The following is a 16,966-nucleotide window of genomic DNA, read 5'->3' as shown; positions in this document are numbered from 1 at the left end:
GTTATTCCCAGGTGTAAAGAGTACGGTGTGGTATGAGATTCTTCAAGAATCTCCTTTCTAATTTCCTTGTTAACCAGTACACAAATTCTATTCTTGTATCGCAACAACCCATCAGATAAACATGAAAAGTCTTTTGCCAATCCGACCTCTAACTTCTCCTTATGCCCCTATAACTCAAGATCACTTTGCTGAGCTACTCTAATTCTTTCCAATAGATCAGACTGCAGGGTAATGTTGGCAAGCTTTTCAATCACAAATTCAATTCCCGCTCTAGTCATATCCTCAGCCAGCTCTGCTGAAATTTTCTTTAGTTCACAGACTTGCCCTGGTCCTTTTCGACTTAGAGCATCCGCTACCACATTTGCTTTACCAGGGTTCGGTTCAGCTCTGAAATGAGAGGTTCGCTGAAGAAAAAAGATCCCTTAATGGCTGGTTCAAGCTTGCACGAGAGAGAGAAAGGGAGAGGAGTTGAAAATGGTGAAGTTACTTAGCTTACAAGTAACTTAAATAAGAAAAGTTCTCTCTCTCTCTCTTTTTTTTTTTTTTTTTTTTTAAGTTACAGCCCCCTAAATAATAATAACAAAAGAAATAATATAAATTACCCTCAAAGCTAAATAATCTCCAAAATAACCTAGGGGAATTTTGGTAATTTTACTAATCTATGAAACCGACACCCTAAAATTCTAAACTAGTCCAGAATATCCCCAAAATAATTCTTCCATAAATGTCGTGACATTTCTAACCACATCGCTAAATTTCTACAATTGATGGGCCCGAAAAATATTTTATTTCATTAAATAAATTCTCAATAATTATCTCAAGTAAGATCATAATCTTACTTCGTTTCCAAAATAATTACACATTTAATAAAATATGTCTATTTAAATATTATTTATTTTCCGGGATATTACAACTATCCCCCCCTTATAGGAATTTCGTCCTCGAAATTTACCTGAAAAGCTCGGGATACAACTCCCGCATCTTCGACTCTAACTCCGAAGTTGCTTCTTCAACCTTGTTGTTCCGCCACAACACTTTAACTAGCGGAATAATCTTGTTTCGCAGCACCTTTTCTTTCCTGTCTAAAATTTGTACTGGGTTGTTCTTCATATGACAAGTCGGTTTGAAGCTCAATGTCTTCATAACTTAAAACATGAGTTGTATCAGATACATATTTCTGAAGCATCGTGACATGGAATACGTTATGAACCCCAGATAAAGCAGGAGGTAGAGCCAACCGATAAGCTACCTGACCTACTTTCTCAAGAATCTCGAACGGACCAATAAACCTGGGACTCAACTTCCCTTTCTTCCAAAACCTTCAAATTCCTTTCATTGGGGATACCCGAAGGAAAACAAAATCCCCAATCTGGAATTCAACATCTCTACGCTTTGGATCTGCATAGCTTTTTTGTCTACTTTGTGAAGCAAGCATACAAGCTCGAATCTTTTCAATAGCCTCACTCGTTCTTTGGACAGCCTCATGTCCAAGATACCTACGTTCACCAGCTTCATCCCAGTGAATAGGTGAACGACATTTTCTTCCATAAAGCATCTCATAAGGAGCCATGCAAATAGTACTCTGATAACTATTGTTATAAGAAAACTCAATCAGAGGGAGGTACTTGTTCCAAGAACCTTCAAAGTCCATTACACATGCGCTCAACATATCCTCAAGTATCTGGATAGTCCTCTCTGATTGGCCATCGGTTTGAGGATGAAAAGCTATACTGAATTTCAACTTAGTACCCATTGCTTGCTGTAAGCTTCCCCAGAATTTGGATGAAAATTTTGGATCTCGATCCGAAACTATTGACTTTGGGGCACCATGAAGCCGAAATATCTCCTTGATATACAAATCACCATATTGATCCACTGTATACGTTTTCCTCACTGATAGAAAGTGTGCAGATTTCGTATATCGATCAACTATCACCCAAATGGAGTCATAATACCCTACTGTTCTAGGCAACCCCACTACAAAATCCATGGTGATGTCTTCCCATTTCCATTCAGGAATCTTTAGAGGTTGAAGCAAACCTGCCGGCCTCTGATGTTCTGCTTTAATTTGTTGACAGGTTAAGCATCTTGACACATATTCAACAATATCCCTCTTCATACCCGGCCACCAGTATAAAGCCTTCACGTCATGATACATCTTGGTTGTTCCCAGGTGTAAAGAGTACGGTGTGGTATGAGATTCTTCAAGAATCTCCTGTCTAATTTCCTTGTTAGCTAGTACACAAATTCTATTCTTGTATCGCAACAACCCATCAGATAAACATGAAAAGTCTTTTGCCAATCCGACCTCTAACTTCTCCTTATGCCCCTATAACTCAAGATCACTTTGCTGAGCTACTCTAATTCTTTCTAATAGATCAGACTGCAGGGTAATGTTGGCAAGCTTTTCAATCACAAATTTAATTCCCGCTCTAGTCATATCCTCAGCCAGCTCTGCTGAAATTTTCTTTAGTTCACAGACTTGCCCTGGTCCTTTTCGACTTAGAGCATCCGCTACCACATTTGCTTTACCAGGGTTCGGTTCAGCTCTGAAATGAGAGGTTCGCTTAAGAAAAAAGATCCCTTAATGGCTGGTTCAAGCTTGCACGAGAGAGAGAAAGGGAGAAGAGTTGAAAATGGTGAAGTTACTTAGCTTACAAGTAACTTAAATAAGAAAAGTTCTCTTCTTTTTTTTTCTTTTTTTTTTTAAGTTACAGCCCCCTAAATAATAATAATAAAAGAAATAATTAAATTACCCTCAAAGCTAAATAATCTCCAAAATAACCTAGGGACATTTTGGTAATTTTACTAATCTATGAAACCGATACCCTAAAATTCTGAACTAGTCCAGAATATCCCCAAAATAATTCTTCCATAAATATCGTGGCATTTCTAACCACATCGCTAAATTTCCACAATTGCCGGGCCCGAAAAATATTTTATTTCATTAAATAAATTCTCAATAATTATCCCAAGTAAGATCATAATCTTACTTCGTTTCCAAAATAATTACATATTTAATAAAATATGTCTATTTAAATATTATTTATTTTCCGGGATATTACAATTTGGTAGATATATTTTTTTAAGTATATGAATTGGAAGAAAAAAGTTAGAAAAACTTAGTACAATTAAAGATATAAAATTTATACAAAATAAAAAATTACTAAAATAGGGTATCTTTAGAAGTTTTTGGGATATAAATAAAAATTTCTATTTTTTGGAAAGTTCTATTTGCACAACATAAAATAATAAGCGCACCTAATTATTAAAAAAATTAACTTAAATATTTAAAAATTACTCATAATATTTTTTTTCTCATATTATTTATTATTAATTTCAATATTTATTTTGATTTTATTTTCATATTTTTTTACAAATCATGTATAATTTTTTTTTAAAGAAAATTTCATGTAATTGTTTTTAAATTTTTTTAGGGTTTTTTTCAGTTTTAACAAAAAAAAATAACAATATTACAAAAATACTTTAAGTTGGCCAAATAAACAAATATATAGCCCAAATAAAAAAAAAAAATACAAATACCACTTACACACACTTTCAACTCAAGATCCATACTTCCTGGGCAACTATCGTTCAACCATCGTGCAACTACGCAGCAAAACGCAACCGAAACAAAAATTCAATGAGAAAGAGAACCACTATTAATTCTGGTGACTTCACCTGAGAAGACGACCAAGATTAATCAAAACATGGGCTGCTTCGAATTCATATAAAGGTGTAGAAAAACTACTACGAAGCTAAAATTCAACTCGAAATCCAATTTAATTTGCATAAAACTAATGTCCTAACTTCAATTTTTAGATCCATGAAAGGCAGATCTCAAAAAGTTGAACTGGAGTTCCCAAACAATCCAACTCAAGTATAATCCAAAAAAATTACATCAATACTATAGTAAAATGTTTATCCTGGTGTATTTTTGTTGTTTTCTAAATTTCTAATGGTGAATTTATTCATATTAAATCATTAAGAGACATGTAGATAGAGTTACGTACGTGAAAATACTGTTTTAATTTTTCATGTTCCACAACAGTTGCCTAAACATTTTGCTAACAGTTATTTCATCTGATTAAAACCTTCGCCTGATGCAACCTTCAGCCAACCACCCAACAAACACTCAGAAACTTTCATATGATTGAAACCTTCGTTTGATGCAACCTTCGGCCAACCACCTAGCAACCACACTGCAACTATCCTCTGATTCGTCTGATGCAACCACCGTGCAACCACGCAGCAACCACCATGCAACCATCGTTTGATTGTGTAAGTGATGATAGTGTAAGTGATATTTTAATAATTAAAATCACATAAAAGGTATAAATGTTGTCTTTAACTTATGAATGTATTTTTGTAAATAAAATGTCAATTTATATTTCCTATGTAATAATTCCATTTTTTTTATTGTAATATTTAAAATTTAATTTATTTTTACTTGATAGATATTTTTTAAGAATATTAATAGTTTATTATTAATGTTATAGCTAAATATACTACTAAAATAATAAAGAATAAAAATTAATAATAAAGTTGTATATTTGTAGTGATAGAAATTTTTTATCATAAATGTTATGCCAAATTATTTATATTTCACTACTATAATATAGGCCTTTAGCTTCCTTTTTTTTTAACCCATTTTATAAAAAAGGAAGCTAAAGGGTGTGAAAACACCCACCTGATTCGAAATTGACATTTAGAGGCGGTTTTTTGGTAAAAACTGTAGGTATATATATATTAATAAACCCTATTCCGTCGGTTGGAAATTGGGAAATTTTGAGGGTTTTGGGGAAACCCTATGCCGTCGGTTCCTAGCAAAGAACCGACGGCATAGGTGCACACTTTATTGACACGTGTGCACCTATGCCGTCAGTTCTTTGCTAGGAACCTTATGCAGCGTCTTCTTCTTCCCCACTTCTTCTTCTCCAGCGTACCAGCCACTCTACAGCAGAGAGAGACCCACGAAAACCCTCGCCAACTACCTCTAAAAACTCCCATATCTCTCTCATTTCACCATTTCACCCCATTTTTGTCTTAAAATTTTCTATTTTCAATATCTAATCCCATACACTAAAAAAGTTTTGTTTTTTCACCCATTTACACTGTACCCGAACCTATTTTAAAATAAGGTGGTGGTTTAACTCCGGCTACCGATTTTAGCGGAGAAATCGTTTAATCTCAACGTTCATTAAGGTATAAATATTATTTCTATTCATTTTATTAACGTACATTGGTATTATTTCGTTTTTGTAAATTTTTTTTGAGATTTTTTCATTTTATTAATATTATATTGTGTGTGCTATAGGTGGCCGGATTTTCGGTCGCAATTTGTCGCCAGATTGCGTTTATAAGGTAAATATTTATTTACTAGATATATAATATATATGTGTATATTTTGTATTTTATTATTGAATATGTGTTTATATATATGTTATGTGTATATATATTGTGTATATACTATTTGTATATTTTGTGTATTTGTATTGTATATATATTTTCATTGAATATGCTTTAATAAGGGATATATTTTAAGGAAAATTCTATTTCCACCCCAAAAATAATAAGTACCCTTTAATATTTTAAAAAAGTTAAGCTTAATATAATTTTAAAAAATTACTTTGAAGATTTTTTTAAAAAATTCTTACATTATTTTATGTTAGTTTTAATATTTATTTCATATTTTCTTTTATAATCATGGATAATTTTTTAATTGAATTTTATATAATTTTTTATTTTAATTTTTTTTATGATAATATTTAAAATATAATCTATAACTACTATAAAAGTGAGAATATTGTTTTGGGCTTCCACATATTAAATTACTAAAAAGTCCTCACTTCTCACCTTTAATTTATTATGTTGAGGTTAATTATATACAAAATATGTGGTGATTAATTGCTTTTTTTATTTTTTATTAATAACTACTATATAAGTAACAATTTTGTTTTGGGCTTCCACATGTTAAATTTATGATGTTGATTTTGTTTTTTTGACTAAATTATCATTTATATGTGAATGATTGAGTTTAATTGATTAATAAAACTAAATTTTACTCAATATATGTAAAAACATGTTTTTGTTTTTTTTTATTCAATATAGTTGCATATATATATACATATTTGTAAGAATAATAGTATGCAAAAATAAATATTTAGAGTTTTTTTTTTTAGCAAACTTAGCCTTAACTTTATCACCCTATATAATTTACTAAGAATTACATATTATAATTTCACATTAAAAAAATAATTTTAATATTTTTAATTTTCTACTTTTTGTAAAGAATTACATAACATAATTTCACATTAAAAAAATAATTTTAATATTTTTATTTTTTTTTTACTTTTTATAGTATACATTCTTTTATTTTTTTTTCTTTTGGTCTTTTTTTTTTAAGAAGAGAAAATAAGTGTTTATTAAAGATTTTTTAGGACCACTATTAAATTGTATTTTTTTTTAAGATTATCTTTGAACTAATCCTATTGTTAAATATAAATGAATTATGTTAGATTTTATCGCATATAGTTAATAAAATGTTCAGATCGTATTCAATGAGAAATATAAAAATTATGTTATATTTTATACAAACATTTAATTTGTACATGACGCATGCTATACTGAATTAAAACTCAACCTTGGCAGAAAGTGGAGTTGGAGTCAGATTGCTTAGTAGCAGTACAAGCTATTCGAAATTCATTACCTATGTTTTCTTCTTTTGAGGTTATTATAGAAGATTATCGTAAACTTCTTCCATCTTTACACAATAGTTCCTTGTTTTTTATTAATGATAGTTGCTCATAGTTTTGCTTGAGCATCTTGTTCTTTTCTAATTCGAGTGTTCAACAAGAGCGATGTTTCTATTAAGGAAAAATCTTATCTTTTAACTGATTTAGCACATTAATAAAAATTATATATTTACTTCCAAAAAAATTACACGTGCGTAGCACGTGTTGTTCCAACTAGTTTATTTTTTAAAAATATGAATTAAAAGAAAATAATATAATCAAAAATATATATTAAAATAACATGTATTTTTAAATTTTTAGAATACAGATAAAACTCTCCACATTTTAATTAGACACATAACTTATGCATACAAATTCAAATTTTGCTGTGCAAATAAAACTGCTCTCATATGGTGTCAGTGGTGAGGTCTGTTTTATTGTTATTAAAATGATGTAAGAGAATATGATGAGGTCAGTCGGTGAGGTCTGTTTTATTATTATTAAGAGCAAGACGAAGACTCAAAAATCAAAATCATCATGTGATATTATTATTTTGTTATGACCAAGACCCAAGACGAGCCTTCCTCCCTTCCCCTCATAATATATATATATATATATATATATATATGTCATATTAATAGTCGTTTCATCATACTGATTAACTTGCATGCTCTTCTACTTCTAAATGAAAGTGACAATTAATTAAATTACTAATTGACAGAGAAGAAAAGAAATGGGGTGGGCTTTAGCACTTCATGGCGGCGGTGGTGGAATTCCTCTGGACTATCCGCCGGAGCATCTGCAGCCACGAGTGGACAGTCTCCGCCTCTGCCTTCAGATCGGCGTTGAAGCTCTCGAAGCTGGAAATCCAGCCTTGGACGTTGCTGAACTTGTGGTACTATATACTTTCATATGCTTTATGCATCTTCTTTTATGTCTTTAATTATTCTTTTTTAGTTTGTAGATCTGTAATTACTGTGGTAATATTGATATAATAATAAGAACCAACATCTAGTTATTATCAACTTAATTCTTTTCAAAATTAGAGTTCATAATATACATTCATAAGAATATTAATCATTCCTCAATTCATAGCTAAAGTCCATCTCCAACCGAACTCTAAAACACTAATTATAGTGTAGTTTCATACTATATTTACTCCAATGAGAAGATACCAAAATTATACTCATAAATGATTTTATCTACCGTGTCCCACCAAATTTAATAGGATATTAGAGCATCTCCAAGGATACACCATCTTTAGTGTTACACTATCACCAAATTTGACGTCAAAAGGTATTTCCACCCCAACTACAACACCAAAAATTACACTAAAAAAAATTCCTCATTATTATATTAATTTTTTAATAAAATAAAAAAAATTAATATCATCTTAATTAACAAAAATTACCACAATGTGTACTCTTGATTAATAAGAATATGATGTCTACTGTGTTTAATTTTAATTTTAATGTGTTTAAATTTGTATTATTTTTATTATTTAATTTTCTAATAAAAATAAAAAAAAATATAATAAAATATCACTTTTAAAAATGTGTATGGTAAAATTTCCCAAAATACAATTCTTAATTTTATAAATGCAATAGTATAAATATATATAAATATTAATTATTTTTTTTTTAAAAAAAAGATATGCAGTGACAACAGTGCACACCATATATGTCGTGCACTGTAGACAAAATATCAAAATGCTGTAAGAAATGCAATCTCATTGCAGCAAATATGCACGGTATATATGATATATACCGGCTCCTTGGTGTTTCTCTTATAGACCACACTATTTTTAAATTTTTTTTTTTAATAATTAAATTATACTTTTAAGAAAAAAAAACTAAATAATTATATATAAGTATTAAAATATTCTTATTATATTAATAAAATAATAAAAAATATAAAATCTGGTGTAATTCTTAGTGTTGTTGTTGGAATTAAAAAAATAGGTTAATTAGGATTTTTTCCCCCGAACTTTGATATGTACCAAATCATGCCCCTTGAACTTTTTTTGCCGTTAAAAATTCTCCTTAAACTATTGAAATTGTTAGATTCAAGGACTTTTGTCTAATTTCATTCAATTTTACTGTTTCAGTGATTGTTTATGTACTAAACCATGCTCCTCAGACTTTGATATCTATCAAATCATGCCCCTCAAACTTTAATATGTACTAAATCATACCGCCTGAACTTTCATTCATGTTAGAATATTTTTACTAAAATTAGACAAAAGTCCTTAAATCTAACAATCTCAATAGTTCAGGGAAAATTTTTAACGGCAAAAAAAGTTCAGGAGACATGATTTGGTACATGTCAAAGTTCGGAAAAGGGGGGGGGGGGGAGAATTCTTAATTAGCCAAAAAAAATTAGTGATGAAATAGTAGTTTTTGGTGTTGATTTAACACTAAATTTGAATTTCTCCATTGAAATTATAATAACAATAATAATAATAATAATAAAATCAATTTTATTTAAAGAAGATTTAAATTAAAATTTTATAAGTTTTTGTATAATTTTTTATTAATTATAATATGAAAAATTGTTAAATAAGATGCATAACAATCAGGCTGTCTATGTGCTTGTGCAACCTAATTATTTTACATGTCTTTTCAGTTTTTTCCTATTTGGAATTTTACAAAAATACTAGATTTTGGACAAAAGTTTATAATTTTACTGTCACGGAATTTTTTACAAAAATACTGTATTTTATAAAATAACCATAAAACAACAAAACAAAACAATTAAAACAACAATGAAACAACTATAAGATAACTGTAGAACAACCGTGAAAATTTAACACAATACACAGTATAAAACTTACGCAGTATTTTTGAAAAAAGTTCTGCCCCACGATAAAAAAATAAAAAAAAAATTAAAAAATTAAAATTTCAGTACGTGGTGTAAAAAACTCTTTCTTTTTTAGTAAAAAAAATGGCCCTTCTTTTACATGCCCAACTTTTTACATGTCCTTTTTAGTTTTTTTCATTGAATGAAATGAAATAATTATTTCATTTAAAAAAGAATAATTACATAAAGCACTATTTTTTGTAAAATATTTACATTTTACGTTCAAAGAATGTTTTTTTTTACATTTTTACGGTTTTCCAAAAAATAACACGAAAACAACATAAAATTAACAAGAAAACTAAATAAAAGTAACATGAAAATAACAACAAAAAATAACATACAAATAACAAAAAATTAACAACAAATTAATAAGATTACAACATAAAAAGAATGTATTTTCTGTAAATAAAATAAAAAAAATCGTAAAAATATTTAAAATTCCGTAAAAGAGTATTTTTGTAATTTTTTTGTTATTTTTATGTTTTTGTGAAATAATCCCTTTAAAAAAACGATTATATGTATCAAGTTCCACTTTTAAGGTTGTTCCATTCTCATTCTCATTTTTAATGCTAATTCATAAATTTATTTGTCAAACTATTTTTTTCAATTCCAATCAAACATTTAATTTTATAATCTTATATAATTCTATGCAATTAATTTTTTAGGTTTCCATTAAAATATTATTAATTTTTAATTATACTTTTTTTTAGACCCAAATTTTAATATTCGAACAAGACCTCTAAAATATTTAAGACGGTCCTGATAACAATATGCTTATTATATATATATAAATATTTATACAGTGGCGGATCCACAATTTAAATTGAGGGGAGCGACACTTTTTTTTTGTAAGTGAGGGGGCACGTTTTTTTTTTTTTTTTTTTTAACATTGTATAACATGTAAAAAATTGATGCAAATTTATATTTTAGTATTAAAAGTTGTATAAAGTAAAAAATTGTAACAATAAAAATATTGGGTTTGATAATTAACACACTAAATATAAATCTTAGGTTCAAAATGTAAAATACAAATACTATAATAAATATACTTCTATTGGAATTAGAACTCATGACCTTTACTATATGCATGAAATAGCTTTACCATCATGTCAAAGCTTGCATTATGTTCATAAATATAACTTTAATATATAAATCTATGTTGTAACTAGCTAAAATGCATATACATATACCTCCCGATTTAATTTTTTTAAGGGGGGCGACTGCCCCACCTCGCCTCTACGTGATAGTTAACAATTGAACTCATTAGAGAAGAAATCTTATTTATAATAGGATATTTTTTGTAATATTGAAAAAATATAAAAAAAAATTACAAAAATATAATTGTACAGCATAATTTTACGATTTAAAAGTTTTTTTGGGCCAAAAATACGGACTATTAATATTTTCATGTTATTTTTTGTTATAATTTTTTTTTATTTTCTTATTATTTGTATGTTATTTTTTAATTATTTTCATATTATCAAACAAACTTATGAAAAAAATTATAACTTTGAAAAAAAAAATTATTTGACGGTAGAAATATTAAAAAAAAATTCAAAATAATATATTTTTATATATATTTCCCTCGAGAAGCTACTAAAACTATCTCCAATTTATGGGCTAAAAAATATGTTAAATTTGGCATAAAAATTTAGTTTATGCTATATTCACTATTCAACACTTTTTTTATAATTGTGCTCTAATACATAATTACAAATGAAGTAATTATTACAAAAATATGGAAAAAAAATTAAAATTTTGATATATATATATATGGTATACAAATTTAATTATACTAAATATGACCTTTTTTTAAAAGAAAAAACTCAAAATATGAAAGAAAAAAAATTATTATAGATAAGAAGGAATGTCATAAAAAATTATATAATTGTAATTCTTTTTTTATCATATAAAATAACCAGTTATTTATACAGATATTGCAATTATAAAAACATATAAAAAAATCTATAGAAGCTGAAAAGGTAATAAATTAAGAAAACAATTTTTTCTATATAATCGAAACTATTTTCTTAATAAAAAATCCAACTATCCAAATACCAAAACTCATAAATTTTACATGTTTCTAATAAGCTCAAAAATTGGATTATCAACCCATTACCAAAACTAATACCAACACAATACTAATATAAAAACCAGTTACAAACTTCTCAAAAATTTCAATACTAGACCTTCAATCCACTACCAAAACATTCATTATCCACTAAAGCATAATATTAGCCGCAAAAGAAGTAGAAAATAGAATAAGGGTATATTCGCTAGAGTTGTTATCCTAATGAAAAAAAGTCAATTGCGTATACAAAAAATTATATATAAATTTTACATGCTTGTATTCTAGATACTATACAGAATATTGAACAAATCAAATAGAATACCAAAATAAAACTAGTTACAAACTTTTCAAAAGCTCCAATATTTAACCATCAACCCATGCACTGCACTACCCAAAATAGTAATTATCCACTAAAATAAAATATTAGCCGCAAAAAAAAAAAAATGAAAATAGAATGAGAATATTCACCGAAGTTGTTACTGTCGTCCAAAAATTATCAAAAAAGTCGTTAGAGTTGTCTTCATTACCAAAAAGTCACAGGAGTTGGACATTGGAGTTGTCACTGGTGTTAGACGTTGAAATTTGACAGACTGAAACCATTTACAATAATCAACTAGTTAAAACTATAACTAAAAAACTAATTATTTAAATCAGCAAAATTAAAAACTAGAATGTTAGAGCCAGTTATGAAAAACAACAAAAATAATAACTAAATAGGGAAATCAGATACCAATACAACCAAAAATAATCAAAAGATTAATTGGAACATAAAAACTAGTTTTTTTTTTTTAAAAAAAAAAAATTAAACCAACAATTAAAATGCAAAAACCAATCACACTAGATAAATTGAAACATAAAATTAGTTTTTTTAAAAAAAATGCAGGAACCAATTACATTAGATAGCTAATTAAACAAAACTAACAATTAATATTGAAAAAAAAATATAAGAAGCCTAAAATAATAAAATGATATATTGAAACATGAAATAGCTAGTTAATTAAAAAAAATAAAGCATATCAGAAAAGAATTATGAACATATAAATAAATTTAAATTATTGAAACAAATTATGTTAACAACCAATTAACAAGTGATATAGAAAAACTAGTTACGTTAAACAAGCAAATTATATAAATCTGATACAGTAAAACTAATTTCCTAAAATAACAAAAGAAAGAATGAAAATTAAACCTCAATTACGTAAAATAACATACCAATAATTAAACACGGAAACCAGTTATCTAGTACAACCAATTAAAAAATTGAACATACATAAGAAAATAAATTAAAATAAATTAATATACTTCAAAAAAAAAAAAAATACATACCAAATATGAATCCTTAAAATTTGGATCAAATTGTTTTTTTTTCCTTGTGAATAACCTTCTTAAGAATTTTAATTTTAATTAGAAGAAATTTTTTCTCAAAGTCAGCACTTGAATTTTTAACAACATCTCTCTCATTGCATCCTTATTGGAGGAATCAGATTCCATCTGAATAAAATACAAAAAAAATATATCGAAACCAGTTTCATCTTACAATAACAATAAATATTATGAAACCAAATAAAAATTTGTTTTGTCACACAATAGCAATGAAAATTATGAAAACAAAACATAAATGAGAATCATTGAAGATAATTGAAACTAGCTTCTTCAATTAATTAAATGGAAAACGCACACACACACAATAAAATACAAAAATAAATTAAAAAACTCTACAAATATATTTCATACAATGTACACCAATATTATAAAAATAAAATGTAAGTGTGAAAAATCAATTTTGAACCTAGAAACAAAATAACAAAAAGAAAATTATAATTAAAATATGCAATAACATCATAAATAGAGCAACCCCATTACGAAACCCTTAAAACCTGTGAAACCAATTTCAAAACCCTTAAAACATGTTAAACCAGTTTCAAACTTGTGAATAGTGTGAACCGTGTAATACTAGTTTCGAACTTGTGAACCTTGTCAAACCATAAATGAATGTGTATGACACTGATGATTTCATGTTTTCATTACAAATAAAAGATTTCAGAAACAATATTTTATGTGTTAGATCCAATGATGTTATTGCTTCAGCTCAGAAAATAGCTTTACCCTATATTTTTTTATCATTGGATAAACCAATTATATTATTAAAAGTAGCAGAAAAAGAAACTAGAGTTGATTTAAGCATACAATATGGGGGTAAGGATAAGAAAATAAAACCAGTTTTGTTAACAACATAAAAAAATACAATGCAAAAAATATAATCTAAAAAATGGCACAAACTATAAAAATCGGTTTCCAACATATAAATTTATATGAATACTTAATACCCCAATTTCTAACTTCATACTCTGTTTTGGCATTTAATCTCCTATTTGCTTGCTTAAAAATTATAGCTGATTTTAGCATTCAATGTGGGGTAAATATCTCCAAGGACATCATTAACTAAAACAAGTTTCATATAATAATAATAATAATAATAATAATAATAATAATAATAATAATAATGTAAAAACAATATCAACTTTAAAAACCAATTTCATCAACATTAAAATAAACTAACTATTTCACTAAATACAGCAGAAAAACAATCAGTTTCATCAACATTATACTGAAAAAATACAATACAAAAAATTATAATCTAAAAATGATACAAATTTTAAAAATCAATTTCATCAACATTAAAAGAAGCAGAAAAAACAATTTCATAAACAAGACGATGAAAAAAAATTATAAATCGAAAATGATACTAATTTTAAAAATCAGTTTCATCAAACATTAAAATAAACTAATTATTTGATTAAAAGAGATAGAAAAAAAATCATATTTATTGACAACATAATAAAAAATACACAATGTCTAATAACAAAACTTTAAAAATGATAATAGCTTTAAAATCCTGCTTTGAACATATAAATTTTATATTAATACCGAATAACTAAACTTCTAATTCATTCTCTATTTTGATTAATTTTTTATTTGCTTGCTGAAAAACCAGAGTTGATTTAAGCATACAATATGGAGTAAAAATAACAAAGAGAATCAAAAACTAAAACCAAAGAGAAAAAAGGAAAACAAAGAAAATTATACAGACAAAAATACAATAAAAATCATAAAAGAATGACAAAAAAAAAAGAGGAGAGAGAGAGAAATGATATATAAAAATAGAGTTGGATTAATATTGTACACTCTAATAATCAAATAATATCTCAAGTAAACACAAAACTTACTAAAAATATTAGAGTAGAAGGGAAAGATAGAGTAAAAAACTCTAAAATGCAAATACAAAATAAACCAAAGAAAAAGATAAAATCAATCAGGCTAGAAAAAAAAAATATGAAATATGGGTTTGGATATGTTAAACCATAATGTTATTTCATTGTATTTTCTTGCTTTTATTGTATGGTGACATGTGTCCCTTCTTTGGTCTCCACTTATTATAAATATGTGGTACTATATACTCTTGTATTTCAGAGGAATATCAATACAATTTTAATTCCCTTTGACAGGATATTAGATTTACAAAAATATGGCATATCAAGTACCATAGAAAATCATAAATGTAAAAAAATATCATAAAAGAGTGACAAATTTTTAAATGTCATATTTTGGTAATTTTATTATCAAATCCCATATTTTATTTAATTTTCACTTAAATTAAATATACATTTTTTAAAACATAAAGGCAATCCCCGTCTAGAAAATGTGAGGCTAGCTGGGCCGTCGCCAAAGTCTCACCATTGTCCAAAATTCTTCATACAAAAAGTAAAATTGTTCCTATTTTACAATTTTGCCACGACGAACTTACCAAGTATATGGATATGGTGTATATATGTAGGTCCGTGAGCTGGAGAACAATCCACATTTTAATGCAGGTAAAGGCTCTGTTTTAACTTGCAATGGCAATGTTGAAATGGAAGCTAGTATTATGGATGGAAGTACGAAGAATTGTGGAGCTGTTTCTGGCCTCAAAACTGTCGTTAATGCTATATCATTGGCACGTTTGGTCATGGAAAAATCTCCTCATGTATACCTTGCATTTGATGGAGCAGAAGCCTTTGCAAGAGAACAAGTAAGTGCTTACCTCTTTCTTGGACTTCTCAACTAGGGTTACCATTTACCAATGGAGTTCATTACTTGTGTTAGTTGCAACCAACTTTGTCATGGTTGGAATGAAAATGTGTCATATACTAATTTGAAAAGAATCCACCACTCACTTCAGTTGATTCATTTTTCGGTTACTTTTTCAGGGAGTTGAGACTGTAGACTCTACTTATTTTGTCAATGAAGAAAACATCGAACGACTAAAGCAAGCAAAAGAAGCCAATAGAACGCAGGTACATTAACACCTCCTTTATGAGTCTGAGATAATAAAATGTTGTATGAAATTCTATGACAAATTATAATTAGTATCATTTTCATGGATCTACACAGCTTGATTATACACAACCAACACTGAAAGACCTGAATGGTGAGAAATGGATTCCAAACGGAGATAGCCAAGGGACAGTTGGATGTGTGGTTGTTGACATTCAGGGGAATTTAGCTTCTGCTACTTCTACAGGTGGACTTGTCAATAAAATGATGGGCAGGATTGGGGACACCCCTATCATAGGTGCAGGGACTTATGCCAACCATCTTTGTGCAGTCTCTGCCACTGGAAAAGGTGAGGCCATAATTCGAGGCACTGTAGCAAGGGACGTGGCAGCTCTCATGGAGTTCAAAGGCCTTTCGCTCAAGGATGCTGCAGATTATGCTGTGGAGAGCATTCCAAAAAATACTGCTGGCCTTGTTGCTGTATCCTCCAAAGGAGAAGTTGCAATGCCTTTCAATACATTGGGAATGTTTCGAGCTTGTGCCACTGAGGATGGCTACTCGGAGGTTGCAGTATGGCCTTCCACAATGAATTGAATGAAGTTTTATAGTCAGATTCATTTAATTTACGTTTTCTGTATTTGTATAATGGCACAAAATAAAATACATTTATATATTTATATATATTGTTGTGATCGAATCGAATCACTCAGCCAGCCTAAGAAGAACACAAATAAAAAATACATTACAAGAAACACAAAGTATAGAATAATTAACAATAAACCAGAAATAAAAAATAGTACACAAAAGTAAAGAATGACACTAAGATTTAACGAGTTTGAGCCATCTGCAATGTTCCACACCTCGGTTGAACATCAGTCTTAATCATCTTCATAATAGGATGAGAGTTCAAAGATTACAAGTGTTTTCAATAAAGAACACAAGTGAGTTACAAAAATGACTTTCTAACTTGTGTTAGAACTCTCTCTCT

The 16,966-nt window shown here is 28.0% G+C and overlaps 1 protein-coding gene across 1 annotated transcript; it reads left to right on the top strand.

Annotated features, from left to right (window-relative positions):
* Positions 1 to 7,158: 7,158 nt before the first annotated feature.
* Positions 7,159 to 16,691, top strand: LOC115710266 (isoaspartyl peptidase/L-asparaginase 1). Its single transcript, XM_030638625.2, has 4 exons — positions 7,159 to 7,629; positions 15,500 to 15,733; positions 15,912 to 15,998; positions 16,096 to 16,691. The coding sequence occupies exons 1-4, from the start codon at positions 7,468 to 7,470 to the stop codon at positions 16,570 to 16,572; spliced, it is 960 nt and encodes a 319-aa protein (XP_030494485.2). The 5' UTR covers positions 7,159 to 7,467; the 3' UTR covers positions 16,573 to 16,691.
* The last annotated feature ends 275 nt before the right edge of the window (positions 16,692 to 16,966 follow it).

The sequence above is a fragment of the Cannabis sativa genome, chromosome 3 (assembly GCF_029168945.1).
Source record: "Cannabis sativa cultivar Pink pepper isolate KNU-18-1 chromosome 3, ASM2916894v1, whole genome shotgun sequence".
NCBI lineage: Eukaryota > Viridiplantae > Streptophyta > Magnoliopsida > Rosales > Cannabaceae > Cannabis > Cannabis sativa.
Note: the sequence above shows the minus strand (reverse complement) of the source record. Positions and strands in the feature narration are given on the sequence as shown.